General features: G+C 42.3%; 1 protein-coding gene across 3 annotated transcripts in view; it reads right to left on the bottom strand.

Annotated features, from left to right (window-relative positions):
• Nucleotides 1-27,652, bottom strand: part of PTPRB (protein tyrosine phosphatase receptor type B) — a 79,844-nt gene that overhangs the window by 40,996 nt on the left and 11,196 nt on the right. For 2 of the 3 annotated variants that reach the window (XR_004427426.1, XM_033161598.1), the window contains exons 3-13: nt 26,034-26,275; nt 20,606-20,882; nt 16,659-16,937; nt 15,982-16,239; nt 13,405-13,668; nt 12,445-12,714; nt 7,218-7,478; nt 6,536-6,802; nt 3,121-3,384; nt 1,812-2,075; nt 693-956 (exon numbers count right to left, since the gene is read on the bottom strand). Coding sequence is in view for 1 of the 3 variants with exons in the window: in XM_033161598.1 (XP_033017489.1) it covers nt 693-956; nt 1,812-2,075; nt 3,121-3,384; nt 6,536-6,802; nt 7,218-7,478; nt 12,445-12,714; nt 13,405-13,668; nt 15,982-16,239; nt 16,659-16,937; nt 20,606-20,882; nt 26,034-26,275 (2,910 nt within the window). In the remaining 2 variants the exon portion in view is untranslated. Of the gene's footprint in view, nt 1-692; nt 957-1,811; nt 2,076-3,120; nt 3,385-6,535; nt 6,803-7,217; nt 7,479-12,444; nt 12,715-13,404; nt 13,669-15,981; nt 16,240-16,658; nt 16,938-20,605; nt 20,883-21,649; nt 21,800-26,033; nt 26,276-27,652 lie in introns of those variants that run through there. The other variant, XR_004427427.1, reaches the window with a different exon arrangement.

Genomic DNA, 27,652 nt, shown 5'->3' with positions numbered 1-27,652 from the left:
ACAAAGGGGGTGGTTCCCTGTACTGCAAAAGATCCTGGGATGCTACCTGCCGTGGGGAGGGGGGTTTCCTGACAGTTACAATACAGAGAATGAGAAAGAGAGAGAGAGAGAGAGAGAGAAACACAGAGAGAAATATACAAAGAGGCTGTTGAGAAGTGATGAGCTAAAAAGGCAAGTGTCAGAGGGAGATAAAATAAATAATTTGAACTTGTTATATAATGGGCTGTATTATACATGGCAAAGGGAGACCTGAGTCTTTAAAAAACATGACTGCCCTAATAGCAGGAGGTAGCGGGTGAATGTAAAGTGATAAAAGGGACAGGCAGGTGAAAGTTGATGACCATTCCCATCTGCTAATAAAAACTTTATTTCTCCCATGCAGGTTTGTTTCCAGCACTAGAGTTTGACTGAAGGAAAAATGAATTTAGGGGTTATACAGCGACAGGAAAACAAGGTGGCACAAAGTGAGTGGTTCAGTACTCCTCACTTGCATGCCTCCTTTCCACTTTAAATCGCCACTCCATCCCCAGTTTTACATGTGATTGAGGCAGAATAATGTTAAAAGACATGGGTCTGCCTGTGTCTTGAGTGGTGTATTTCTCAATCTGACCTATCAGTTTCTGCAAAAAATCACATTGTAACGTACCAACACAGACAGACTCAAAATCTGTTTGATATACACTTTCCCTAACCTGTCAGTCCTTGTATAAAAGTAGCTCGTTGTGCTTTTCCACTAATTGTGATGACAACAATTTTGTAAAGGCGTCCTGGAGTTAGAGTTGTGAACCTGAATTCTTCAAAGGTGTTTTCCAGGTGATTGGGTGGGAAAACCTTCATGTCGTTGAACAGAAGCTGTATCTCATACTGATCAACATCACCATCAGCTTTGGACCAAGTAATATACAGCTCTTCAGTGCTTTTGCCACTTAGAGTCAATTTCTTTACAGATTCTGGGACTGGGAAAGGAATGACAGAACATTGTCAGGCAGCAATAATGACTATTACTGAAAAAGAAATAAATTGACAACAACGGTATATAAAGTGCCAATACATTGCTGAAAGCAATTATGTGTTGAGCATAAAAGTCTAGTTTGTGAAAAACAAAGTCACAAATATATTTTGCATATGTATAATTTCTCAGAGACTCTCACTATTTTTGAAAATGCATGTCTGCATGGTGACATATATTAATTAATAATACAAATATGTGATATAACAATTTGGAGAAAGCAAACCACACCAAACTTCAATGAATGGTTAATGACACAGATTTCAATAAGACACATTGGTGAAACCTGGAATGAACTACTACAATGTTGTAGGCTATGTTGAATTTAATAATATTCAAACTCCAAAAATGAGGGGAATTTGCTAAATTCAGGACTCGGGAATTCAAAAGATATTTGATTTAAATTAATATAATTTAGTTTTGCTTGGTAACTAAGGTGTGTGTGTAAAATTGCATAGAAATCATTAAAAATGATTGCCAAGTACTTGCAGTTATGTTAATATTAATATATTAATATTAACATATTTTACACTACCTGACACTTTCAGAAGGTAAAATTAAAAATTCTTCAGTTTTCTGAAAACAGCTTCTTTGTTTCTCAATCAACATAGACTTACCAAGCTAAATGTTGTCCAATTAAAAAAATAATAGCAGATTTGAATTCCCCACCCCGAAAAACATATTTTGAAGACCCCTCACTGAAGAATTTTCAAAAACTGGAAAACTGAATATTAAAAAATTAAATTGGACGTTTTCAACATTGAGAAAATATTATTTTTATCCACCTGGAACATTTATTTACCTGTCCTTCCACTGGCCCTTTCACTAGTCTCATATTTTCCACTCTTTGTGCTGACTGTGACGCTATAAAGTCTTCCCGGAACCAAGTTAGTGAACACACTTTCGTTTTCATCCTTGGGGACGGTTTTTGTTTGGATGAAGTCATTGTTGTGCTTGATGATCACTTCATAATTATCATAGTCTCCTGTGGCGTGTAGCCAAGACACCTTTAAATAGTCACTTCTTGCAGAATTGCTCACTGTAAGTCCCTGGACGCTTGAAGGCACTGAAAAGATAGAACACACTCCAACGTGTCCTGATTTCAGAAATAATGAACGTGCAATGCAAACTGAGGATAATTTGAGAAAGAAATTGGAGTGTGTGTTGGGAACGGAGAGAAGACAATGAAGCCCAGCCAGATCCAGCTGTTGTCATGCATAGTTAATGTGACTAGATGGGCCAAAATGTGGATGGAGATGTAAGTTCAGACCCCATCCAGATTCAATTGAAAATAAGACAACGGCATTGACATTTTTTGCCTACAATTCCTGAATCCCGATCCAGCAAGTGATATATGCCTGGGTCATCTTACCTGGACCAAGGTAGGCATGTCTTATTTCAGGGGCAGCAAACTTTGGCCCTCCACATGTTACTGAACTACAATGCTCACCATCCCTGACCATTGGCCATGCTTGCTGCAGCTGATGGGAACTGTGGCTGAGTAACATCTGAAGGACAAAAGGTTCCTCACCCTTGTTTTATTTGGACATGTGAAATCTGAGCAAAGAGAAAACTACTTCTGCCATGGATTCTCTCTCAGTCTCAGGTTTCCTGAGATATAAATGACCTTTAAGAAGGGATCTTTTGCAAGTAGATTTCAGGAGAAATAGACACCCGAGACTGCAATTAAGGTGTGACTCAGTGGGGCTTACTTACAAGTAGACATGCATAGGATTGTACTGTTCATGTCCTTGTCCTTTACTGCCTTGGTATCAAATGCATTTCACTGGGAAATGTGCATGCAAATATTTCTAAGCTTTGAATGTCTATTTTTAAAAATCCCTTTTCCTTTTGTAAACTTTCCCTAGAATATAATTAAACATTCTTATGAAGAAGTCATTTGAAATCATTTGACATGTTGCTTTTAAGATTAGGGGGACCAACATCTACAGCAGACGTTGTTCCTCTGTTTTCATATCATCATTTCCCTCTTTTCCGATTTACCCCATGTTCCCTGCAGTTGTATAAATAAAAAAAAATATGCCTAGTAACAGTGACATGGTTTCTCTGACTGCGAGTATATTTTATACCTCTTCCCTCCACCTTTTTACCTGTTCTTTCCTGACTGAAGGATTGCTTTTCATATTTTCCACTCTTTGTAGTTATTGTCACATCATAGAGTCGCCCAGGAGTGAGGGTGTTGAAGGAACATTCGTTGGCAGATTTTGCAATGGTGACAGTATGAACAGTCTGCCCTTTATGAGAGAGCGTTACCAAATAGCTGTCTACATCTCCAACAGCTGGCAGCCAGGAAATACTGAGGTAATCGCTCCGCCCTGAATTGTTCACTGTTACTCCGCTTACACTGGAAGGAACTGTAAAACAGAGCATTAAAACAAACATGTGTTTACAATGTATTCAGAGAAATTCCTCATGCTGTATATATGCACTTTTTTTTTCTTATAGTGGACCAAAATCTAATACAGTGGTACCTCGATTTAAGAACAGCCCTGTTTATGAACTATTCGGTTTACGAACTCCGCAAAACCGGAATTAGTGTCCCGGTTTGCGAACTTTACCTCGGTCTAAGAACAGAAGCTGAACAGTGGAAGGGTGCCAGTGGTGGGAGGCCTCATTAGGGAAAGCGTGCCTGGGTTTAAGAATGGTTTCGGTTTAAGAACGGACTTCGAGAATGGATTACGTTTGTAAACCGAGGTACCACTGTACATATTTCCTGCAGGTGGCTATGATAAAGGCTAATATAACACTTTTATAACTTTTAAAACCACCTCTCATATGTGAGAAATAAACAGTTTGCATGCACACATGGTGTAAGTGCTGTACACTGAACCAGCAAATTATTAAGAGCAATACGCAGCTACCGGTAAGTCACAGAACATAAATGAAACTTCAAAGTCCCTGGAATGTTATTTACAATTTTGAAGAGGGGGGGGAAAACCCCAGAAGAAAGCCAAACTCAACCAAAGAAATACAGCAAGCGCCTGGAGTAACACAACTTACTAATTTCACAAGAGGCTGTTGTACATTAAAACTGGTAAAATCATCACAGCAGATAATTCTAAGAATTACATAGAAATATTGTGAGTTTCCTGCCCTCTAGTGGAAAGAATTATGAATAATTTTCTAGGAGGTGAAACAAAGTTTAGGCACGTCAGCCCTGTAGCCACCCTTCCTTGTTAGAACAGCCACATTTCTAAGTGGGACATTTTTGTGGGCAGGCACATAGCACTAGCCTACCTCCCCCCACTCACTGGTAGAGAGGATGTGAGGAATTTCACCTTCAGTCTTCCACTCAGAGTTGTGTTAACTTCCATAATGGGTATGTAAAGGACAACTAAGCAGAAAAGGCAGCGTAAACACCAGGAATTAATTTTTTTCAAAAGAAAAAAAAAGATGTTAAAGATCCTTTTGTGAACAAGCAGGTACCAAAAAGGTTTAAAGCAAACAAAATAGTTTATGCTATAACAAAGAAATTAAAAAAAAACCTAGTGTGGCGTTTGTTTCCTTGAAAATTCAGTTTTAATTTTGTATCACAATGATAACAATTTTTAAAAAACCAACTTTAGAAACAGAGTACGTTACAATGCCATCACAGAGGCAAATATTTAAAGAGTGGTGGAAATAATATTCATATCTCTTCCATGTTGAAGTCAATGAGACCGAGCCCTTAACTTTGTAAAGTATTTACTACATAATAGACTTCCTTTCAGAAACTCATAAAAATGATTGATAAGCATGAAATAAACTGGGTGCTATATAAAGGAACAAACTAAGCAACTGGAAAATAATTGTGGAAAGCATTTGGATTTATTTATTTTTAAACTGGTTTCTGGGTGGACTTATTTGCCCAGAAGCTCTGAAAAGGCCTCATGCTGAGTTGCATACATTGGAAAAATCGGAAATTAGGCCTGAGTTACAGCCTAGGTGGCCAGCCAGCTAAGTGTATTGGGCACAGCACAGTTTCTATTCTTCTAGGACTGTTTTCATTATTTCCCATTAAGCCTCGAGAAAAAAGCTTCTATGACTGTGAGTATAGTGGGTACTTTAAAAGGATAATTTAGGATAATTCCGCCCCCCTTAAGCTCTCTCATTATTTCACCCTTTATCAATAAACACCCAATGCTGTTCTACGCATCATAATAACTGCAGAAGAAACTCTTTAATTCTTGCAGCAAACAAACATGCTTTATCGCTGTCTTTAAACAGCTGAAACTGAAAAGCAGAACAAAGGGAACATTTAACACTTCAGTGTTCATGTTACTATATAGGCCGTTGTTCTCATGGTCATTTATTACAGGGTGACTGTGATCATGAAAAATCCACATTCAGTCAGGGAAAGTCTTCAGTTAGGAGGGGGTGCAGAGGCTCTTCCAGATTAAGCTTTGTTGTCCTGTTCTCTGTCGTTCTTTAATTGGAGACTGCCATGTTATAATTAAAAAATAAAATAAAAAATCTGGGAGGGCATGAAGCAGCATTTTGCCTCACCTTGGCTGCAGAGCTAAGCTAGATGCTTTTAGTTCTCCCAAGAATTACCAGAAGTAATATATATATATATATATATATATATATATATATATATATATATATATGAGGGACCCAGGTGGCGCTGTGGGTTAAACCACAGAGTCTAGGGCTTGCTGATCAGAAGGTTGGCGGTTCGAATCCCTGCCATGGGGTGAGCTCCCGTTGCTCGGTCCCAGCTCCTGCCCACCTAGCAGTTCGAAAGCACGTCAAAGTGCAAGTAGATAAATAGGGACCGCTCCAGCGGGAAGGTAAACGGCGTTTCCGTGCGCTGCTCTGGTTCGCCAGAAGCGGCTTTGTCATGCTGGCCACATGACCCGGAAGCTGTCTGCGGACAAACGCTGGCTCCCTCGGCCTATAGAGCGAGATGAGCGCCGCAACCCCAGAGTCGGACACGACTGGACCTGATGGTCAGGGGTACCTTTACCTTTATATATATATATATATAGCCACATCCCAATGGGACATATTTCCAACATATACAAAACACTCAACAAATAAACTCCACTCCTAAATGCTTCAGTTCTGCTACTGACAAATCTTTAGTTTGTTTGTTTTTAAAGTATCTGCAATTTTTTAAAAATTCAGTTTTTTATCAGCTATGTTTTAAAAATCACCGTCATATTAACGGTCAGTCATGACATATTATTGCGATACCTGGATTTTAGTGGTGGTACAGAAGGTCTTTGAACTAAAGTCATTTACACACACACACACACACACACACACATTACATATATGGCTGGAACTGAGAAGCTCAAGACTAGAGAACCCATGATGCTGTGCAAGTGTGGATAAAGCACAATATACAAAACACGCGGAACCTTTTGTTGAATTGAACTGTGAAACAACAGTGAAACACGGCTGCACATGGAGGAAAGCTGAAGCACTGAGTGATATATTTTCTTGGGATGGAAAATAGAATACTGCCTGTGATTTTCACAGTTTTCTATCTCAACAAAGCTTTCATTTATTCCCCTTTACCTGTTCTCCCTTCTGCGATTGCTTGTCTTGAAGATACTCCTCCACTAACCGTGGTGACAACCACTGAGTAGAGCCCTCCAGGTTTTAGAGACTGGAAGTGGTATTTGTTGGTGTCGCTAGGAACACTTTCGTTTTTTATGACAACGTTTTCGTGAATGAGTAACACTTGGTAAGAATCCACATCTCCATGGGCCCTTATCCAGCTGGTGAATAGGCTGTTGCTTGTTCCTTGGTTTGCCACATTTAAGCTTGTCACTTGTGCCGGAACTGCAATTCAAGGCCAGCATTGTGGTCAGTGAACAGATAAAAGATTATTTATCCTAAACAAACCCAACAACCCTAACTGCTGCAACAATACAGTTATGTATACTGATTAAAACACCACGATGTCATTCACAATAGTTTTGAGTGTGCACATCCCCTACTTTTAAAAAGGCATAGAATCATAGAACTGTAGAGTTGGAAGGGACCCCGAGGCTCATCTAGTCCAACCCCCTGCAATGCATTGCACGGGTTCAAAAGGAATGTTTCACAGAATGATAAAATTGTAGAGTTGGAAGGACTCTGAGGCCCATCTAGTCCAACCCTCTGCTATGCAGGAAACTCAAGTTCCCAGAAAGCAATACATGATGGTTGCTGTTTAAGGAAAGCTCAAAGAAACAGTATGCCAACCGTATGGTACCTGTGCGTCCCACAACAGAGGTCCTATTGCTCAGATCCCCACTTATGCTGGTGACTGTAGCCGTGTACTTCCGTCCAGGTAACAGGTCTGTGTAAGTGAATTCTTTGGCTTCTTTCGCAAGAGCCTTGTTTATGACTGTGAGGCTTCTGTCTCCCAGTGAAACCACGTAACCATCCCACTCAGCCAGAGGCGTCACCCACATGATGGTGAGAGAGGATTCATTGGCGTGCTTTACACGGAGCTGGAGAACTGGCTGTGGAGCTGTGGGAAAGAGAAGCAGGGGATAAGGGGGAGAGAAATACTTAACACCAGATTACCAGAGCTGTCAACCTTCCTTTTGTTGCATTGGGAAACAGCCATAGCTGTCAAATTTTCCTTTTTTTGCAATGGGAAACGGTGCTGGAATAAGGGAATTTCCCGCAAAAAAGGGAAAGTTGACAGCTATGAATTAGCCACAGCAAGAGGGGATTTCACAACACTAAAGAGTAAGGCTGGAGGGATCCACCCGACAAAATATTAATACCGCTACACATTTCAGCCGTCATTCCAATGCTCAGTGCTGAACTTGACTGCAAACAATGTGCTGAATCGTAGTAGTTACGATTTCTGTTACAGGAAAAATAGATACTGTACAATGGATTAAACGTGAATAATCGTTACATATGTCCCAACAAACTGATGACAGTCGGCAACATTAGTTAGTGAACAGACATTGATTAAAGCAGCTGTGATACTAACTGTATTATACTCAGCTTCCTGTGTTTCTTCTACAGGTTAAATTATTATTATTATTATTATTATTATTATTATTATTATTATTATTATTATTATTAACATTTCTATTCCGCTTTATATTTTTAATAAAAAAAATCTCAAAGTGGTTTTCAACGCATGGAAACAAAAAAATAAATAAATCCAAAAGAAAACATTACTGAAGAAAGTCAAATATAAAGCGTACATTCAAAGCAACATAATTAACAGGAAACTAAAATATTATCTTAAAGATTCCAAAAAAAAAATCATTACAAAGGAGGCCAACTGCATTTAGTACAGCAAAGTTAACAAACAAACAAAAAATACTGAGCATTTCAAAAGAAAACACTGCTAAAGGAAGTCTGTTATAAAAATGCACATTCAAAACAGCACAATTAACCAGAGAATAAAATAACATCTTAAGCACAGGGTTTGCAACTCATAATATCAACATGAGATGGGCACCAATTCTCACTGCTTCTGTAGGGTGCTAGCTGCCCCACACCACCGCCAGACATGCTTAGCAAAAACTTTCAGGAAAACTACACAGATGGGCCTCATCCGCAAGTCAGAAGAGAAAAAGCAGCCATGCAGAAGCAATTTCAAGCAACCCCCCCACATCCTAGCCAAGTGAATATAGCCCAGTAATATCTATTCTGACAGGTAATAGCTCTCAAAAAGAAGTCTTTTAAATTACTTGCAACCCGGTCCTTTTTAACAGGGGATGCCAAAGACTGAGGCTGGGAGTGGGATGGGACTTCTGCATGCAATTCCTCATTCTGGCACTGCCAGGGGTTGGACTAGATGATCATTGGGATCCCTTCCAATTCTATGATATGATCTACCGCAGAGTTATGGCCCTTCCCCAGTGAGAAACACCCCATCATAACTGAGCTTCAGCTCACAGCTTTCAAAACCTGTGTGGTTTACTTTTTGCAGATTAGCAAGTTGCTTTTTTAAGGCGCTTTCCTTTTCCCCCCAAAGTACAATATCTTGATTAGGTGAACCCAGACATCACCGTGTGCAAACACTTGAGTTCTCCAGAAGGTTAGAAACCCTGGCTTCATTTATCATCTAGCTTCATGAAGAGTTATGGAGAACTCAAAAGCTTGCATGCTATTTTGTGACTTTTTGGCAGGACCGATGAAAGTTACTGCCCTAATGCGGATTTTGGAAATTTTCTTATGGGCCAGCGTGGTTACATTTACCGGTACTTTTTGTGTTTCTTTTGGTTTTCTGTCTGCAAGTTACTATTAGAACAGGCTTTATTCTCTTATTATTAAATGAAAACGTGTGTGTTAAGTATCAAAGATGACAATTAAGCTCCATCTGCTATTTAGCTGTGCTATTAGGATTTAACAACGTACCTCCTAATTTATGAAAGGCTTTAAACAGTACAATGTGTGTGGGAGGAACATTTGTTCAGCTATTCAACAAATGGAGCGTTCACTTATGAAACTTCACAATCTGTACGTAATCAGATTTTAAACTAAACTAAACTGAACAAATCAAAAGGTATGATGCAGTGATTTAGAGAAATGTCTGGAAGTTTCTGTGAGATGCAGGATTCTGCATCTGCATCTAATTGGCTTCATTTTCTTAAAACAGCACAGAACACTTTTTATCAACTGAGACTTGAACTCAAGAGCCTAACCTCATAGCTCTATTTAGTAACACCATTTTATTCATCTCCTGTGTGGAATGACTAAAACAGACACAAGACACCCATAAGTACTGCGTCTAAATGGGAACATTATTGTTACCTAATAGCAGTTTCCCTCCACTAAATTAAAAGGATTTGCTTCAGAATGACATCAAAAGGATGCTTGTTGAACTTTGCGAGATCACAAAATGACCATGAATAGCGCATTTCTACAATCCACAATAATCTGGCATTCTGCGGTTATGAAAAAAAAATATGGTGTCAAAGAGTCAAAAAGCATGCAATGTCTAAAGAATCAAAAGGGAGGGCGTAGCAGGAAAAATAATCAACACGAGGTGTAAGATAAGGCACAGTTTCCCACCCTGATTTCTTATACACCCTTCTATCTATTGTTTTCCAGGCGACTCCCTTCCTTTTTGTAAATTTTGAATACTTGGCTTGCTGCACACAGCAATAGCTTATTTCAGGAGGAGGCAACTTCCATTTAACGGGCCAGATATGGTTAGTCTCCAAGGCTTTTTTATGCAGTGCTGTTTCTTATCAACACGATAAGAAAACCAATTTTCAGTTCATTAATAATAATAATAATAATAATAATACCTAAACCTTGTGCTTAAATAAGTATCAATAGGTGATGGGAGACATCACAATGTGATATTCTGTTCCAAAATCACCCTCCTTTAGATTAATGACTGCACAACAGGCAAGCCTAAATGTATATACTATTAATGCTTCTTCTGTTTGACTTTTATACAATACCAACAATGTGGCAGTTTGGGGGAGGTTCTCATCATTCAGCACCTATTTGTTCTCTCTGTTTCTGTCAAATCAATTCACAGGAGCTGATGTAGACACACAGAGACCCCTTGCCACACACCCCAGCCCAGCCTGCACACCTTCCTCCCATTGTGACCCCAAGAATCTGGTCCCTCCCAGTAAACCAGCTGCAGACAGCTTGCTCTGTTCTTGCCTGTGCTGTGCCCATTCTACTTTTCCTTATAATAACAATGCTTTTTCTTATAACTACTTTTTAATCCAGGAAAATCTTCTCAAAAGTCGGGGGTCGTCTTATACGCCAGGTGGAGAATCTGCAGGCGTGTGTATCTCAAACTCTATATTTTAACTGGAAAAGTTGGGTGTCGTCTTATACGCCCAGTCGTCTTATATGCCGGAAAATACGGTAGTCATTTCCCCTCTTGCAAGAACAGGGCTTTACAGCAGCAGCAGCAGCAGCAGCAGCAGCAGCAGCAGCAGCAGCAGCAGCAGTGTGAGACTTGGGGTGCTGCATCTAGGGTTGCCCGTGAGTGGTAGGTAAAAGGTAAAAGGTAAAATGTAAAGGACCCCTGGACAGTTAAGTCCAGTCAAAGGCTACTATGGGGTGTGGTGCTCAATTTGCTTTTCAGGCCGAGGGAGCCGGTGTTTATCCACAGACAGCTTTCTGGGTCATGTGGCCAGCATGACTAAACCACTACTGGTGCACAGAGGACCGTGACAGAAGCCAGAGCAAATGGAAACGCCATTTACTTTCCTGCCGCAGCGATACCTATTTATTTACTTGTACTGGTGTGCTTTTGAACTACAGTGGACCCTCGGGTAACGTAACTTTCGGGTTGCGAACGCGGCAAACCCAGAAGTGTATATTTCCGGGTTTCACTGCACGCGCACATGCATGCATGCACAGAAGTGCGGCGCCTCATGTTGCAGACTTTTCGGGGTACGTAAGGACCCCCGGAACAAATAAAGTTCGTAGCCGGAGGATCCACTGTACTAGGTTGGCAGAAGCTGGTACAGAGCAATGGGAGCTCACCCCATTGCACGGATTTGAACCGCCAACCTTCCGATCGGCAAGCCCAAGAGCAAGAAACCAAAACCAACTTGAAGTATGGCCTTTTGTTTATTCTGGCAACATATGTCCCATACATTTTAAGCAGTGTCATACCGCTTTAAACAGTCATGGGTTCCCCCAAAGAATCCTGGGAACTGTAGCTTGTTTAGTTGCTGAGAGTTGTAAGGAGACACCCTATTCCCCTGACAGTGTTACAATTCCCAGTTTGGTTTAGCGATCAGTGCATCTACACAGGAAAATTTGGGAATTGTAGCTCAGTGAGGAGAATAAGGGCTTTCTAAGAACTTTTAGATCACAGTGGGTGGCGCTGTGGTCTAAACCACTGAGCCTAGGGCTTGACAATCAGAAGGTCGGTGGTTCAAATCCCCGTGACAGCATTTCCGTGTGCTGTTCTGGTTCGCCAAAAGCGGCTTAGTCATGCTGGCCACATGACCCAGAAGCTGTACGCTGGCTCCCTCGACCAGTAAAGCGAGATGAGCGCCGCAAACCCAGAGTCATCTGTGACTGGACCTAATGGTCGGGGGTACCACTACCTTTACCTTTAAGAACTCTAAGCACCCTTAACAAACCACAGTTTCCAGGATTCTTTGGGAGAAGCCATGGCAGTTAGATGACATCCACTTAAAAGACATCACATAACAGGTAATGCAAAAGATTTCAGTCTGATAAAACAATGGGTTGCTTATTATAAACGTGTAAAACTATACCTATTGCAATAAGGACAGTAAGAATAAAAATAAAATGTTTAAGCCACCTTCTTGTGACTGATCTCTGCAGATACACTTAATGCTCATTGAATCTGCTCATGCAAATACAGCCAACGTTGGAATAGCATTATAAATCCACACACAAGCATTTTGCAAAGGCAAATGCATCCCATAATAGACTACATCTAATCACCAGCAAACAATCTGTCAGTTTTTAAAGTTTCTTTCTGACTACAATAAAAAAAAAAGTTTGCTTACCTGTTCTGCCTTTGCAGCGCGCTGTGTTCTTCAAGCCTCCACTTACAACAGTAACTTCCACCTCATACTGTCTTCCTGGAATAAGCCCTAAACCAGTGATAATATATTCCCTTTGGTCTTTCTCCACTGTAGTATTCAGCAGCACCGTAGCATGGTCAAACAGCACAATACAGTACTTCTCCCAGTCTCCAGAAGGGGGCAACCAGCTCACTTTCAGAGCTCTTAACAAGCCCATGCTGTCGGCTTTCAGCTCTGAAACTTTCTGGGGAACTGAAACATATAATTTCAACAACATGAAACAGAAGACTGTGTTCTATCATGGAAGAGGTCATTGGTTCACAAGTGTACTTCAGTTAACAACCTTCCAGTCAATAGCTTCCCATATTTGTTCTTAAAATGGCTAGGCAATACTGGAAGTGTGAATTTAACATTACTTTTCAATGCCCAATGAAAGAACAATATATGGTCCTGTTTCCTGTATCATGCCCGCAATGGAGGACACTTGTAAGGGAGAAATGGCAGGTGGGTGGGAATGCTTTTTTTATCCAGCTAGACTCTGAAACTAGAAGTGACTAGGCTGGGATGAAGAATGGCTGATAGGTAGGGTATTTGCACAGTGAACTGATGGGACACACTTAAGCATCCCTCTCGACAGCAGTTCTGTCCTGCAAGTACCCAACCCCACAGTCCAGACTATCTCATCAAATGCAGGCCAGGACCATGTGTTTTCTGAGATAATATCAAGATCTGTCCTGATCTTCCTTCAGAGGATATAACACGGGTTTGCAAAAAGAAGTCTGCTGCATATGGACCAGTCAGCAGAGAGAACTGCAATTGGGTACAATGTTTTTGTATTCTACAGAAACCCAAAGCTTGTCTTTCCCCATAATATCTCCTGTATGGAAGGTAATAGGTGGAAAATGTGAAAGTGTTTCCGATTAGAAAATTGTAGAAACATACCTGTCCTGCCATATGCTGTCGCTTCAGTGAACAATTCACCACTGACTGTGTTGACATCAACTTGATAAAGACGTCCCGATATTAGTTTGTTGAAGTATGTCCCTGTGATGTGTGGTTCTAAAGATTTCCTTTCTTTAACAGATCCAAGATGAAACAAGGTAACATTGTAGAAATCAAGGTTTCCTGGAGGCCCCTTCCACGTCACTTTTAGGGTATCCAAGCTGCCATCATTAGTTACCACCAAATCTAAAACTTTGGCTGGAACTATTTTTTTTTTAAAAAAAAGAGTAAGAAATTTATTGGCTGTGTAGACTTCAGAACTGTATGTAATACTGGAAACTAGGGTACCAATGCACAGAACAGTAATAGATACGATGGCTGAGTACAAAAATGTTTCTCAAAATTTGGGAAATGACACCCTTTTAAGTGATTATTCACAAATCATTCATAAAGGGCTGCAATGGTGTTGACCCGGGTGACCTTTAGAGGCAGCAATGCCTTCACTAAATGGGCTTAATTGTTCCTTAGTGAAATCAGCAAATAGCCAAATCTGACAGCCAAATAGACTGTAACATCATCACATCTAGTACACAACCCCTAATTGTCTAGGAACACTTGTGGAAGGACAGAAGTGAGGAAAATAGCAGCAGTGAAGAGGAAAAATAGTGGATGCCATCTAGCAAACAGCCTTGGAAATTGCACGATTAAATGGGTTTGGCAGGGTTTATCTTCTCTGTGTAACCAGGGGGTGGGAACCAGATTCAGCCAGTGAGCTTGGTCCCAAATTTCCCCATCCCACAGACTATCAACCACCATGCATTACATGACATTAGGTGATTTGACTTCAACATTCTGTCTTAGAGAAAATCCCTAATTACAGAGAATCCATAGAGTTGGAAGGGGCCCTAAGGATCATCTAGTCCAACCTCCTGCAACATAGGAATATGTAGCTGTCCCTTATGAGGATCGAACTTGCAACCTTGGCATTATCAGCACCACACTCTAACCAACTGAGCTATCCAGCTTATAATGGCGTAAGATTGCTAACTTATACCTCCCTTCATCCAAGGATCACAGGGTGGTTTACAGTTTAATTAGAATTCTTTATTGCTCTGACACAGGACATTTTGCGAAATGGCCCTACCACAGTGCTAGAGCATCTGCTTTGGACACAGACAGCCCCAGGTTCAATATGGTGTCATTGAGTCTACAGCAGCGATGGATAACATGTGGTTTGGGGACTCCAGTGGTTTTGGGACTCTAATTCCCATTAGCTTCAAGCAGCATGGCCAAGATTCAGGGTTAATGGGAACTGCAATCCTACACCATTGGGAAAGCCACAGAATTTTGAGCAACAATATTTAACTGCTTTTGAAGTTGACTTTTTGACTACTATCTAATGTTTTGTTTAAGGCAACAGTGCTTACACAAAACATCCAAGTGAAATGGTCAATGCACAGAGAGCCTAAAATATAAATGATGAATAGAATTACCTTAATTCAAAGCCTAAACGAGTAAAGCGAATGTTCAGAAATACCTAACATGTGCCAATTGCTGACTTTCAGAGCCGTCGTAAGGGGATCTGCCGCCCTGGCGCGGCTATCCCTCCGGGGCCCCCGCCATGCCGCCTCTCCGCCGCCTCCCTCCCGCGCTTGCCGCCCCTTGGGAGGGGGGTGGGCGAGCGGGGGGTGAGGGGCGTGGCGCTGGAGCGGCGCGGGGCTCTGCGCGCCCTTCCAGCGCTTCCGGGATGGGAGGCGAGGGCGGCCGGCTCGCGCTCCCGCGCAGCTCGCGCTCCGCGCGCAGCTGGACGGCGCGGCGCTGCTGGGCAGCTCGCGCTGCATTGGGCGGGCGGGCGGCTGCGCGCGGGAGCGCGAGCCGGCCGCCCTCGCCTCCCAGAGCCCCAGCTGGAGCGCTGGAAGGTCGCGCAAAGCCCCGCGCCACTCCAGCGCTCCAGCTGGGGCTCTGGGAGGCGAGGGCGGGCGGCTTACAGCCCGCCCGCCGGCGCGCGAGTGCCCGCCTGCCCGTGGGGGCGGGTGCGGGTTGGGGAGGAGGAGCCCGGTATGCCGGCGGGCTCGCGGGGGCGCCCCTGGAGCGCACAGCGCCCTGGCGCACCGCGCCACCGGCTTCTATGGATGAGACGGCTCTGCTGACTTTATTATATACATTTGCTCTGATCCAGCAATTGGCTGCTGTGGGTTGGATGTCTGATGTGTGCTCCTTGGATTCCTCTGAGTGGAATGCTTGGAGCTACTTCCCTTACTGATGTGAGAGGGACAACCCATATATGCTGGTTACTCATATGCACTCAGATTTACACATGAGACTCTGAATTACACAAATCTCCTAAAGATCTCAAGCAGCTTGAGACTGCAGCCCTTCACATTTCCCTCAAAAATCTGAAGGCACTACTTACAATCTCATGCTCTGCAGTCAATCTATAGGGACATTTATATGAACAAATCTTTCAAATGTCGATTGCGATTCTCGCAGGAGACCAAGTTGTTAGATTTCTACTGAAAAATGTATTGGTAGTTTTATCCTCACACTCTGTTCAAGGAAAGATCTGTAAAACCTTACCAGTCCTAATTAGTCTAAAATTGTAGTTCTCCAGCCCTGCAGCTTTGGAAATGATAGTGAGATTATACAGACGTCCTGGTGTTAGTCCTGAAAAATTGTATGCCAAATAGTGTTTCTCTAGATCCGTTTGTTGCACTGGACCATCTTTATCCAGCAAAACCAGCCTGTATTGATCCACATTCCCAGCACCTGGCAACCACGAAACATGGATTGTTTCAGCATTGGCTAAGACCTGGATATTTTCTACTGGCGAAGGAGCTGTTAAGAGAGAAGGAGTGGGGAGGGAGAAAAGTGGTTTATATACAAACAAAATTGTACAGCTGTTAAAATATTTAGGACTTGCAACACAAACGTCCTTAAAATATATTGCGTATCTTACAAATAAAAAGACTGTTATGTTTCACTCAAAATATTTATTTATGCTTAGAAGAGAAATCAAAATGGCTGCAATTGAAACAGAAAGCCATCCTAATGCTTCTCTGATGCAATACCTGTTTAAATGGCTAGGTGGGATTATGGATATCACTTGGCTGATTTTCAGTAACTAACCCGTTGTCAACGTTTTAATGCTTATTTCTTGTTTGATACTATGTCTCCCCCCCATAGCCTTTTATGGGATATGAGAAATGCAAGTGGAATATTATTACTGTAGGATTAGTCAAAGAAAGATATCTTACCAGTAGAACCACTGATGTTAGTTGAATGGCTCTTTTTATCTCCAGCAGCTGCACTGATCGATATAGTGTATCTGCTGCCAGGGGTGAGATTGGCAAATGTCTGCTCATTTCTTGAAAGGCCTCCGGGAACTTGGATATCATAGACTTTGTTGGTGTTACTCTCAAGTAACTGCAGCTCATACCAGTCTACTTTTCCTAAGGATGGGCTCCACCACACCTGCAAGGTTGTGGTTGTAATTCCTTCTTTTTTAATTTCAAATCTCGCAGGTGGCAAGGGGTCTGCATTCCAGAAAACAAACCAACATGTCATAAACCCTAATGCAATGCACGCAAATTCACTTAATCTTTTAACAAGTATGAAAATAAAAGTTCTCCACAGCAGTCACTGGGAAGGTGAGCCGAGGTCTACAACATGCCAAGGAAAAGAGCAGAAAGGAGCTCTTTCAGCATGTAAGTGGTGTCTGGAGAGTAGGAGAGGAACGGATGATACCTCAAAGTGAAAAAGGCTAAAGCAAGCACTCTGAGGACAAGGGTGGAGGAGGAAGATATTTGATAGATAGTGATCACAGTGCAGATGGGAGGGGCATAGTGGGTGATGACGCAGGTGATGACGACGACACAGTAGGAGTTATTAGTGCACAATGCTGTCTCAGTAGCCTCTGTTGGAAGCAGGACCAAAGGCAATCATGCCACACAGGCATGTTGCTTCCCACCTGGATGGCACCCCAAAGAAAGTGACAGAGTGATCTTCAGAGCATGCTCTCCTTCATACCAGAATAGGTGCCACAGTCAAAAGGAGCGCAAGAAAAACTTGTGCACCGATTCCAACACCACCGTGGAAAGTAACAGGATGATTATGCAATGGCAATAGAGACATACTCTCATTTTGCTTTCTCAGAAGTAATATAAGGGTCAGAAGCTGTGTGTTGATCTTTTCCACACTGCTTTTGGCCAGTGGCCGTGAACACTGGAGAGATTTGTGTATTGCTTCTAATGTAGATGCCCCATTATCCACCTCAGTAGCTCCTTGGCTGGGGCTTGCAAGAACAAACCAACTCCTCATCTGACAGGTGTGCTGGCCTCACCAACCTAGGCTACCAACTAGCCATTCCTGTATCATGCCATCTGTAATCCACCTGGTTACACTGCCTTTTCCCACAGATTTGTACCTAGCAACCATCACTCATTTTTTCATAACTTCACGACTAGACTACTGCAATTTACTCTACAAAATACTGCCCTTGATAGCATTTTTGGAAGCTGCAGCTGATACTGAACATTGCAGCTGCCTTCTGACAGAGGTTGGTCATTAGAAGCATGTGCCATTGGTGCTCTGATAATGGAAATTCAAGGTTCTGCCTATGCGATTTACAAAGTGCTAAAAATGTTTCTGGATTTTGGATAGTAGAAGAATATGATGTTATAAGGTCTGAGGTTTAACATCTGATAGAGTTTTATGTTTTTACCAGATTGTTACTGCCCTGAACTGTGGGATGGAGAACACTTCAAGTCATCCAGTCCCTTTTAAAGACCTGCATTGATTTCTGCGGAAGAATTAAGCAAATACAACTTTCTCAGGGTGCTTGAGTCTAGTTGGGGTTGCCCCTCAAATTAAAAATTTACACAAATGAGGAAAGCCGTGGAGGTAGGATACAACTTCTAAAGCAAATTTTAAAAGGTTGCGTGCCTAGAAGGCGAAGTTCAGAAATTCAGACTTTATCTAATCTATCTAGCCCAGAACACAAAACACTCAGTCCTCTGTACATCCGTTATAACAAAGGAACAATGAGCTTGGGAAGTGCCTGGCCTGAAAAGCCCTGGCTGGAAACAAACACTTAAAAAACCATTTACATTGTTATAAAGTTCTTGACTGGCAGCTGTCCAATACCGATATATCATAGAAATAAGATATTTCTAAGAAGATATTTTCACGGGACTCTTATTGAATACTGGCTACATAATTTGACATTTAAATAAGAAATCAATTGTGCTGAAACATTGAAAAGTTCTGCTTTTTGTAAGGATTCCAAATAAGAAGCCAATTGGACCAGTTATTATTATTTCAGTTTCTATCCTGCTTCCTAGCAAAGTATTGCAAGTGGCTTCAATAGGAGGAGTCTGTATCTTACCTTCCACATCAATTTATTGTTGCCAAATCAAATTAATGTATTGACAAAAATCTAGTGCTCTTACAGAGAATCTAGATGTCTATCTGTCTCAAATTTTGAAAAATATTAACCTTGTTCTCATACAAAAATGCTTTCACTTTTATTAAGTTGTGTCCTGCAGTACAATAATGTCTTAGGGTGTTTCATTTGCAGAGCAATCTTACGCTTGACTACTCAGAAGGAAATCCCACAGAGTGCAATGGGGGCTTACTCCCAAGTGATGGGTACCTAGGAGTAAATCCCATAGAACACAATGGTACATGCTTCTGAGTACGCATGTACAATCTTTAAACACCCAAGTTCAAAAGCATTTTAGAGTATTGTGCACAGGAATAGATTATATTGCACAATTGATTATATTGTATCTGAAGGGGGTGAAGACTTCTTAGCTATATATATTTAATATGACATGTCTAACTTAGGTTTAATAATTTCATTGGTCTGCTCTGAGGACTAAGAAGAATACAACCCATTGCCTTTCTACAGTACACAATTTCCAAAAAGCATGGATATATGTTGCAAATGATATTTACAAACCAAATACGAAATGTTTTTATTTGCATAACATTTCACTTGCTGTGGACAATAATGCTCTGTAGTCTGTTTCTACCTTGAGAACTTGTCCTATCAGTAATATGATATTGCAAGATACACCCTAATCATTACAGTGGAAGCTTTGCTGGGCTGTGTGAAATTACATTAATAATGTATCTGTTAGTTTGAGGTGTAAGTAGGTAAGGAAATGTGTCCTGAGACAATAACTAAGAAACATCACTTTGGATTATTCTGCTGCCATCAATTTCAAATACAAACTACAATGCACTTTAAAACTGTGCATCTAGGACTGCATTTGATAACATACCACGGAATATTGCACAAATGCTCTGTGATGATTGATGTTAAAAACTAAGAGCATTTGCAGGTCCTTTAATTATACATAGGGCCAAGTATGTTTCCTTGGAAAGCTATCATAATCACTTTCCTGCGCTCCACATTTACTAGGGAGTAAGTCACTTAACAGGACTTACTTTTGAGTGGACATACATAGGATTGCACTGTAAGTGAGTATTCATGACTAATCTCACCTATGTACCTGTAAGAAGTACCATCCATATTTTTTCAGTGCTATTCTAACTGCATTATTTGAGAAAAGAAAGCCACTTAGATAGTTATCATCAAGTATCACTCAACTATCCTGTGCAAAATCTGTATACAGCCTCAACTATCCTGTGCAAAATCTGTATACAGCCACTAAACAACTAAAGGCAGGAAAGATGCCCAGCAGTGCACAATGGGATATTTCCATGTAAGGGAGCATAGGATTGCAGCCTAAATTGGGACAAAATTACTAAAGTGAGCTTACTAAAAAAATCATGACTAATATAAACAGAAACTCGAAATATAAGCCCAGTTGTAAAGTAAGATATATATGCTTGAATTTCTTTTTCTTTTTTAGATTTCAAGCCACTTCTTTTAACGAGTTCCAGATCATTGCTCACCTTGAAAGTCAAATCAGTTATTAAGCTTAACTAAGAGAGATTGTTTTAGGAACTAGAATAAAGTTCTAGCAAGTGGGTGGGTGTGGATTAATTTTGTACCCACTGACCTGCATTTGGAACATACTGAAAAGTATTTGGAGTGACTTTTGCTATCCCTTCATAATCTCCATTTCACAAGTTCAGGTTGAGCATCACAGAGACAACAGGGCAATGACAGATCCTCCCTCTATGCCAAAACTCCCCTCGAAGTGCTCATCAAACCTACACCTGTCACCCATACCTGTTTGCAATGTGACATTGCTGGTTTCTCCATCAGACAGAGAGACAATCCTGATATAGTACCAAGTCCCTGCTTCCAAGCCGTTGTAGTCACAATCATAGGAACCGTTGACTTTCTGGATGGGCTGGCAAACCCTGTACAAGGCATTGTGGGAGTTGCAGGTAACGCTGAAGTTACAGGGATATCCCAAACTGTTCCACCTGAGATGGACAGACTGGCTGGAGACCTTCCACTCTGTCTGGTTGATGGTGCATTTTACTGGAGCTCCTAGACCACTCTGGAGAAGGACCAGAAACAGCATACAGTGATTATCTCATCCAAGAGCAAATGATTTCTGTCTCTTCTACAGTCACCTGAGGCAATCATTCTAAATTTCAGGCTGTTGCACTTCAATTTTAAACATACAGGCATGGAACAAGTCCCTCAGTTTTGATGGAAATGACTTCCTTGTATGTGTGCATGTAAAATAACACACACACACCTTGCACTCTGTACATGGAATACCAAACACCTGTAGACATAAACCCCAGCCGCAGAACACAGCTTCCACTTCGCCCTATTCTCCTCTTTGAATAGGTGTGTGCGAGTCACGGGTGTGAAAGGATGGTAATTCATGCGCAAGGTGATGAACTCTTTTTGAATACCGAGAACTGCACCAGTAGTGGTTAACTTCAGTTCAGCCAGCTTGGAGAAGTATCATTATGGGGGGGGGGGGGGTTTGAAGAGAAGAAAACAGCAGGAGAGAACTTCCATAACGGATGGGATCCTGTTTGATAAGCTGGCGCTGAAAGCAAAGGTAAGTTAGAGGCTGATCTGACAGGCAGCACTGGAGGAGGCAGGCTGCGTTTGCCAGGAGGGAGAATCATAGAAGGGACCTCGAGGGTCATCTAGTCCAACCCCCTGCAATGCATGAATCTTTTGGATCTCGATATTCAGAGTCTCATGCTCTACCAACGGAGCTATCCCGGTTGTCTCCAGCTTCGGCTCCTGCCTTGCAAGTCCCCCCCCCCCCATCCTCTTGCTTTGCGCGTGGCTGCCACCCACCTTGAGAAGGGCCAGCGCGAGAATCCACAAGGAGACTCCCGCTCCGCATCTCAGCCTTGCCATCCGCTTGGATCTGCAAGGCAGCCTGCAGGTGGTGGGGGCGAGGAGGCGCCTTTGGCCCCGACGGCAGCGGCGGCGGCGGCTTCCTCAGCTCCCTCCCCTGCCCGCCCGCGGGGCCGAGGGTAGCAGCCCGCGGCCGCCCTCTGCTGGCCAGCTCGACCGCGGCAGGCAGGCAGGCAGGCCCTCACGACGCTCCTCGAGGAAGTTTCCTTCGCGCCGGCCGAGCGCACGGGCCGCTGCCTAAGGCGAGCAGGCGCGGTGGGAAAGCGCGGCGGGAGACGGCTGCCCTCCGCTCTCCCCGCGCGGCCATGGCCAGGCGCTTCGGAGGCCGGTTGCTCCTCTCTGCCCCTCGCAGAGTCAATGTCCGAGGCGGCACACACGAGAGAGAGAGAGAGAGCCAACAGCTCTTTGCCGCCTTTCACTTTGCTCCTCTCCTCTGCGCCTTGGCGCGCGCCCTCTCCCTCGCCATCATGCCCTCTCTGCGTTTCTCTCTTTTCCTCCGCCGCACCCTGCCCCTCTTCCTTCCTCCTCCTCCCCTCGCTCGCCTCGGACCTTCTTTTCCCAGAAATAGCCCTGACACTGGAGATGATTTCCTTCAGGCGTTTCTCCTCCCCCTGGAATGTCCTCTGTAAACCTCCTCAGTTCACACTTGCCCCTCAGTGGTCGCTTGCCTTCTTCTCCTCTCCCCTCCCCTCAGGGGATTTCTTCTCCCCGGGATCCAGAGCTTGTTTGGACAACAACAACAAAAAGAGAGGCAGCCACTGCTTTCACTTGCTTCAGCCATGGGGTCGTGAGGTGGAGTGGGTAGAGCCAAGGCTGAAGTGAAGTTAGACCACAGGTGGCAACTCCTAGGGACTGAGGTCCCTTTGCCCCCTAAAATATTTGAGGGGGTTGCCCCCCAAAAGTTGATAGGCATTGCCATTCAAATGGTGCGTGTGTTATGGGGCTTATCTGAGGCTCCCTCCCCCCCATTTAGTTTATTCAAGTTGGCACCCCTAAGTTATCAGGGTCAAGGAAATGAACCCAGGGGATGTAGCCTAATATTTCCCTCAACACAGTTGCTGTGCCCAGGGAAAATGGCTGCATGGACATCACGGCTGATACCTGTGGGGAAGATGGCTCATGCAAGTTTTCTACAAACACAGAGCCGACATGCCGTCTCTGGTGTTGGGCTCCCTTGAACTGAGAGCAAAGATGGCTCTCCCCACAACAACCACCTCAGCAACTATTCCAAGCTATCTTGACTGTACAAACAAGACCTTAAGTACCCTTTCAGAGCAGAGATATAATTTTTTTTTCCTCTGTAGGCAAGCTCTTTTCCTCCCTTTTACCGGAAATGCAAATTTCCTCTGTTCTGTCTTAGCAAGCACAAATCCGTAATCAACAGACAACCATTATTTTTCTCTCACACATTCCAGCCAATATAGCTTAAAAATATAGCCTTGTTACCTTGAAAACAACAAGTGTTGTGTCAAATGCAAGAAGTCCAATGGTATTTCAATTCCATGGCTGTAGGAATATCATTAGCCTGAAAAACTGCCAATTTGTCTCAGTTTTTCTTTTCCTTGGATCAGCATGTGCCTTGGAGGCAACTACCACCCTGGACCCAAATAAATTGCCCTTAAGAAATATATATAATTTAAAGCAAGCAAATTTCCACATTTTCAAGGAATATTTGCCTATCCTTTGGAAAAAGAACAGACAAATGAATTCCGTCATTTCTTTTCCAATAACAATCAGTTAGAATTATCACTAATTAGTTAGAATTATTTATTGCTAAAGAAGCAATCTGTAAACAAATGGTAAAGTTTGCAGGAGAATTAAGGCAGCACTGATGGAAGGCAATCTTTTTGGTTTACATAGATATAAATGCTATTGCAGCTTTTAATATTTTAAATACTGCACCACTGTGCAGTTGAGTTTGATGTCTACCTCTTGCTGCAGACGATACTAAGATGAGGTCTAAAATGACACTGAATAACTCACTTTTAATTATCTTTTAACAAGATGAAGTACAAACAGGTTCAAGTGTACCATATGAACACTTAGTAGAGCAACATAACCATAATTCGTAATGGGACAACAAATGTAAGTAGCGCCAAATAAATATTACAGCTGATACTGAACAGATGTGCAACAATACTATTTCTGCTGACCCAAGTTTTAAGAAGACGAGAGTGAAAGAAAGAGCTGGAAGTAACTGGGGGGAATAATGACTGAACATATCATCAATAGTAGGTTCCAGTTTGCTTTAGATCCTTTCCCAAGGTTTCCTGGCTTTAAAACACACACACAAATCTCTCTCCCTTTTTTTATCAAGAGGAAATGGGCTTTGCATAGCTTTTCTCGTAGTTATGAAAGTGCGAGCTGCAGATTTACTTGCAACCCAAGGTTGGCCTTGTGTAAACAGTTTTAAAAACCATCATCACCAAGCAACCACCATCGTGCCTTGAAAATCAGTTGACCTCAGTCAAACAGCAGCATCCAGCCTTTCATTGTGTAAATGAATAAATGTTACCGTTCTTCACAATAATGTTTAGCATATTAACACTGTCCACTATGTTTTCAATGTCTCAGATATATATTGAACATATATGTGGCTCCCTGAACAATTGACATACATGGATATGGATGGTCAGAAGCAAAACAAAGTAAAGCATAATTAACACCGCAACCCACCATGAATCCATATAAAAAGGAATCTCCTTTCAAAAATATACTCAAGATGTGCTGCATACTGAAACATGCCTCGACACATAAGTGAATCAAACCAGAAATATACCACTGCTGAGGCCATCAATGGAAGAGGAATCTTCTAACATTTCTCTTCACTGGATGTCCACAAATTCTAGTGGCATGCATACCATTGTAAACTCCTATCATGTCACCTCTTACTCGCCTTTTCTCTAACCTAAGAAATCCCAAATGCTGCAACTTTTTCCTCACAGTGGAGTTGCCCCGTGCTGTGGGCTCCATGGTGATCCCTGTGCTCTGTGTATGAAGCCACAGTTTCCTCTTGTGTAATGGTCTTTTGAAAGTGGCCTGGAAGGCAGCATATAAGTATTTAGCCGAAATCAATATTAAATAAATCTACCCCTGTACCCTTAACAAAACTGCGAGAGGCAGTGAAGGATAGGCGTGCCTGGCGTGCTCTGGTCCATGGGGTCACGAAGAGTCGGACACGACTGAACGACTGAACAACAACAACAACAACACCCTTAACAAATTAACGATAATTTGCACAAGCCACAGTATCTAACCCTTTAGCCTCATATAACCCAGCCTTCTTATGCAACCATTCTTAAAGAAGCTTTTGATCCTCCATCCCAAATACAACAACCAACAAGCCTGGCAAATAAATCATACTTGGACACCTGCAATGAGACAGGATCCTCAGGCCTGTTCCAAGGCATTTTGCCACCTGAGGCAAAGACCAAGATGGTGCCTTCTCCCCATTCCATGGTTCAGAAGCTGACTAAACCGGCAGCTGAACCTGTGCTTCCACACTGGCAATGGGATAGTCTCTTCCACTGCACCTGAGGAAGCAGGCTAGCTTAAGGGATCCAGCGCAGGCCATGTGGCATACACAGTTGTGCCTTCCAACAGAGGGGGGCATTTGTGGGGCTAGAGGCCATTGCTGTCCCCAATGTCTTTGCTGGTCTTCCAGTAGCAGCAGCAGGAGGAAGATTTCTCTCCCTCTCCCTCCTCCCCTCTTTAATGCCTGGCATGCTGCCATAGCAGCATACCAAGCATCCTCAGAGAAGGAAAGAGGGGTGGGCAAGATATCTTCCTCCCTTCCCCTGCTGCTGGAACAGCAATGAAGATAAGTGAAGGGGATATGAGGCAGGAATGGGAGGTAGGGCTTGAAGTTCTTCTGCGACCGTGAGCTAGAGAACTTGTGAGCCTGCAATGTTTGCCTTTCCTGAGCCACGAAATATGAATTTTGGCTTCACCATTATCTAACACAGTAGCTCAACCAGCCTGTGCCTTAAGCTGCAATATAGATGTGACTCTACTTGCTAAATCATTTGCCAACGGTGCGGACCACTGTCCAATCCCCTAGTGTTTGAGGCATTTTGTTTTGTCATAGGCTGATGTTTCTTGGCAATTTAAAGCATACAATAGAACCACATATCCGCATAAACTCCTCCATGCCTTATGATTTATCTCTTCCCATTATGAAGGTGACGATCATGTTTCTGGCAATTCTCTGTCAAGTTTTGTATGCCTTGGATTAGGTACAATTTGTGAAGCTTTGAAGGATTCTGTCCTCAAAATAGCTGCAAAAGAACTACTGCCAATCCCAGCTACGAACTGAACTTACCTGTTCTTTGGTGGTAGAGAAATGATGGGTAGGTGTGGGAATCCAGGGTGTTTTTGTCACTTCAAGTACACTCTGGGTAGGATTGACTTTGCCCATGTTTTCATTGTTGCTTTCTGTGACATTGCTGATGAAAACCACCGTACTGCTAGTGCCAAGAACATTCTGTGGACTATGTGTTATAGAATTAAATGTAAGGGCTGTATTTCTAGTGGTTTGAACAAATGTTTCAGCGTCTTCAAAATCTAAGATGAATAAATGACAGTAAATAAAGTCAGTGCTAAGCATAGTTGAAAATACTTTTAGGCATACTAATCACATCTTGTTTATTGTTCTAGCCAAAGGCCACGAGAAACTTGCAGCAGTAATATTAATAAAATAATCCAGAACAACATATATCCATAATAAAAGCCAACCTCCATGATGTATGAGAGAGAAGATACCAGAGTCACCAAGAACCTTAAATTTAGCTTAATTTCAGGTTAAACCTCAGAATCACTTATAACAATTTTATCTATTTCATTTGTCCTGATTTTATTTTTGCAGCTAGTGCATACCGGACACTCTCTGTGTTATTGTCAAGAGAAACCAAACCGTTCCTGCTTGCTAGTGAGAACAAAAGTTTCAGAAAGTGATCTCTTGGATCTCTGCAAAAAGGGACAGGCTAAAAGATAATGAGTGATGTCTTCCACCTCAGGTTAACCACAGATACAAAGTGTGTCTGTGTATGGGATCTTGTTATAGTGGCCTTCAAAGACTGTGGTGGGCATCACTTGGAAAAAACAGCTTCATGAAAGCATTTCTTAATGAAACTGGCAAGAGTTTGGTCAGATAACTAGCTCTAAAATGCTGTTATCAGGAGTGAGTACCAAGGGGGAAATTGAATGCTCCTAATTAGTTGCAGGTCGCCTTCTAGATTTTATCCAGAAGAGTCAACCCCTTAGTTGACACTTGTTCAAGGGCAATGCAGAGCTCAGTTCTGGAAAACACTAGCAACGTCTCGACAAGCTGCTTTCCAGGGTGGTTATCTCAGGAAAGTGCTTGATTGGCATAGAAGCAATTCTTTTAATATATTTTAACTGAGTGCAGTTAATATATTTTAACTAGAACTCCAGGTTCTAGCTTGGAAACCCATATATTTAATCCACAAAGAATGAAATGGAAAAGTCCTCCCAAAAAAAAAAATACAAAAAGAAGAAGAAATCAGATTAAAGGGGGGGGGTCAATTTCACATCCAACCAAACTTATTTAACCCCACCCCCCGAATAAATCCAATTTAAAGACTGAAGAGCAGGCAGATTAGCAAATAGTTCAATAATAACAGTGAAGTGCCGATAGATAGATAGATAGATAGATAGATAGATAGATAGATAGAGGACATAGGAAGCTACCTTTCCAGGTAGCTATCTAGCTCATTATGGTCTATGTTGGCAGTGACTCTCCAGGATTTCAGAGAAAAGTATTTCCCAGGCATACTGTACCTGATGATGTGCAGAATTGAACCTCTCAGTGTAAAACAGATGTACTATTACTGAGTTATGGCAGACAGACAGATAACAGTATGGTTGTAGGTTGCTTTTTACCATTTTAATTTGACTTATTTGTTTATTATGACTGATGAA

This window comes from Lacerta agilis, chromosome 10, assembly GCF_009819535.1.
Source record: "Lacerta agilis isolate rLacAgi1 chromosome 10, rLacAgi1.pri, whole genome shotgun sequence".
NCBI classification, from domain to species: Eukaryota; Metazoa; Chordata; class Lepidosauria; order Squamata; family Lacertidae; genus Lacerta; species Lacerta agilis.
Note: the sequence above shows the minus strand (reverse complement) of the source record. Positions and strands in the feature narration are given on the sequence as shown.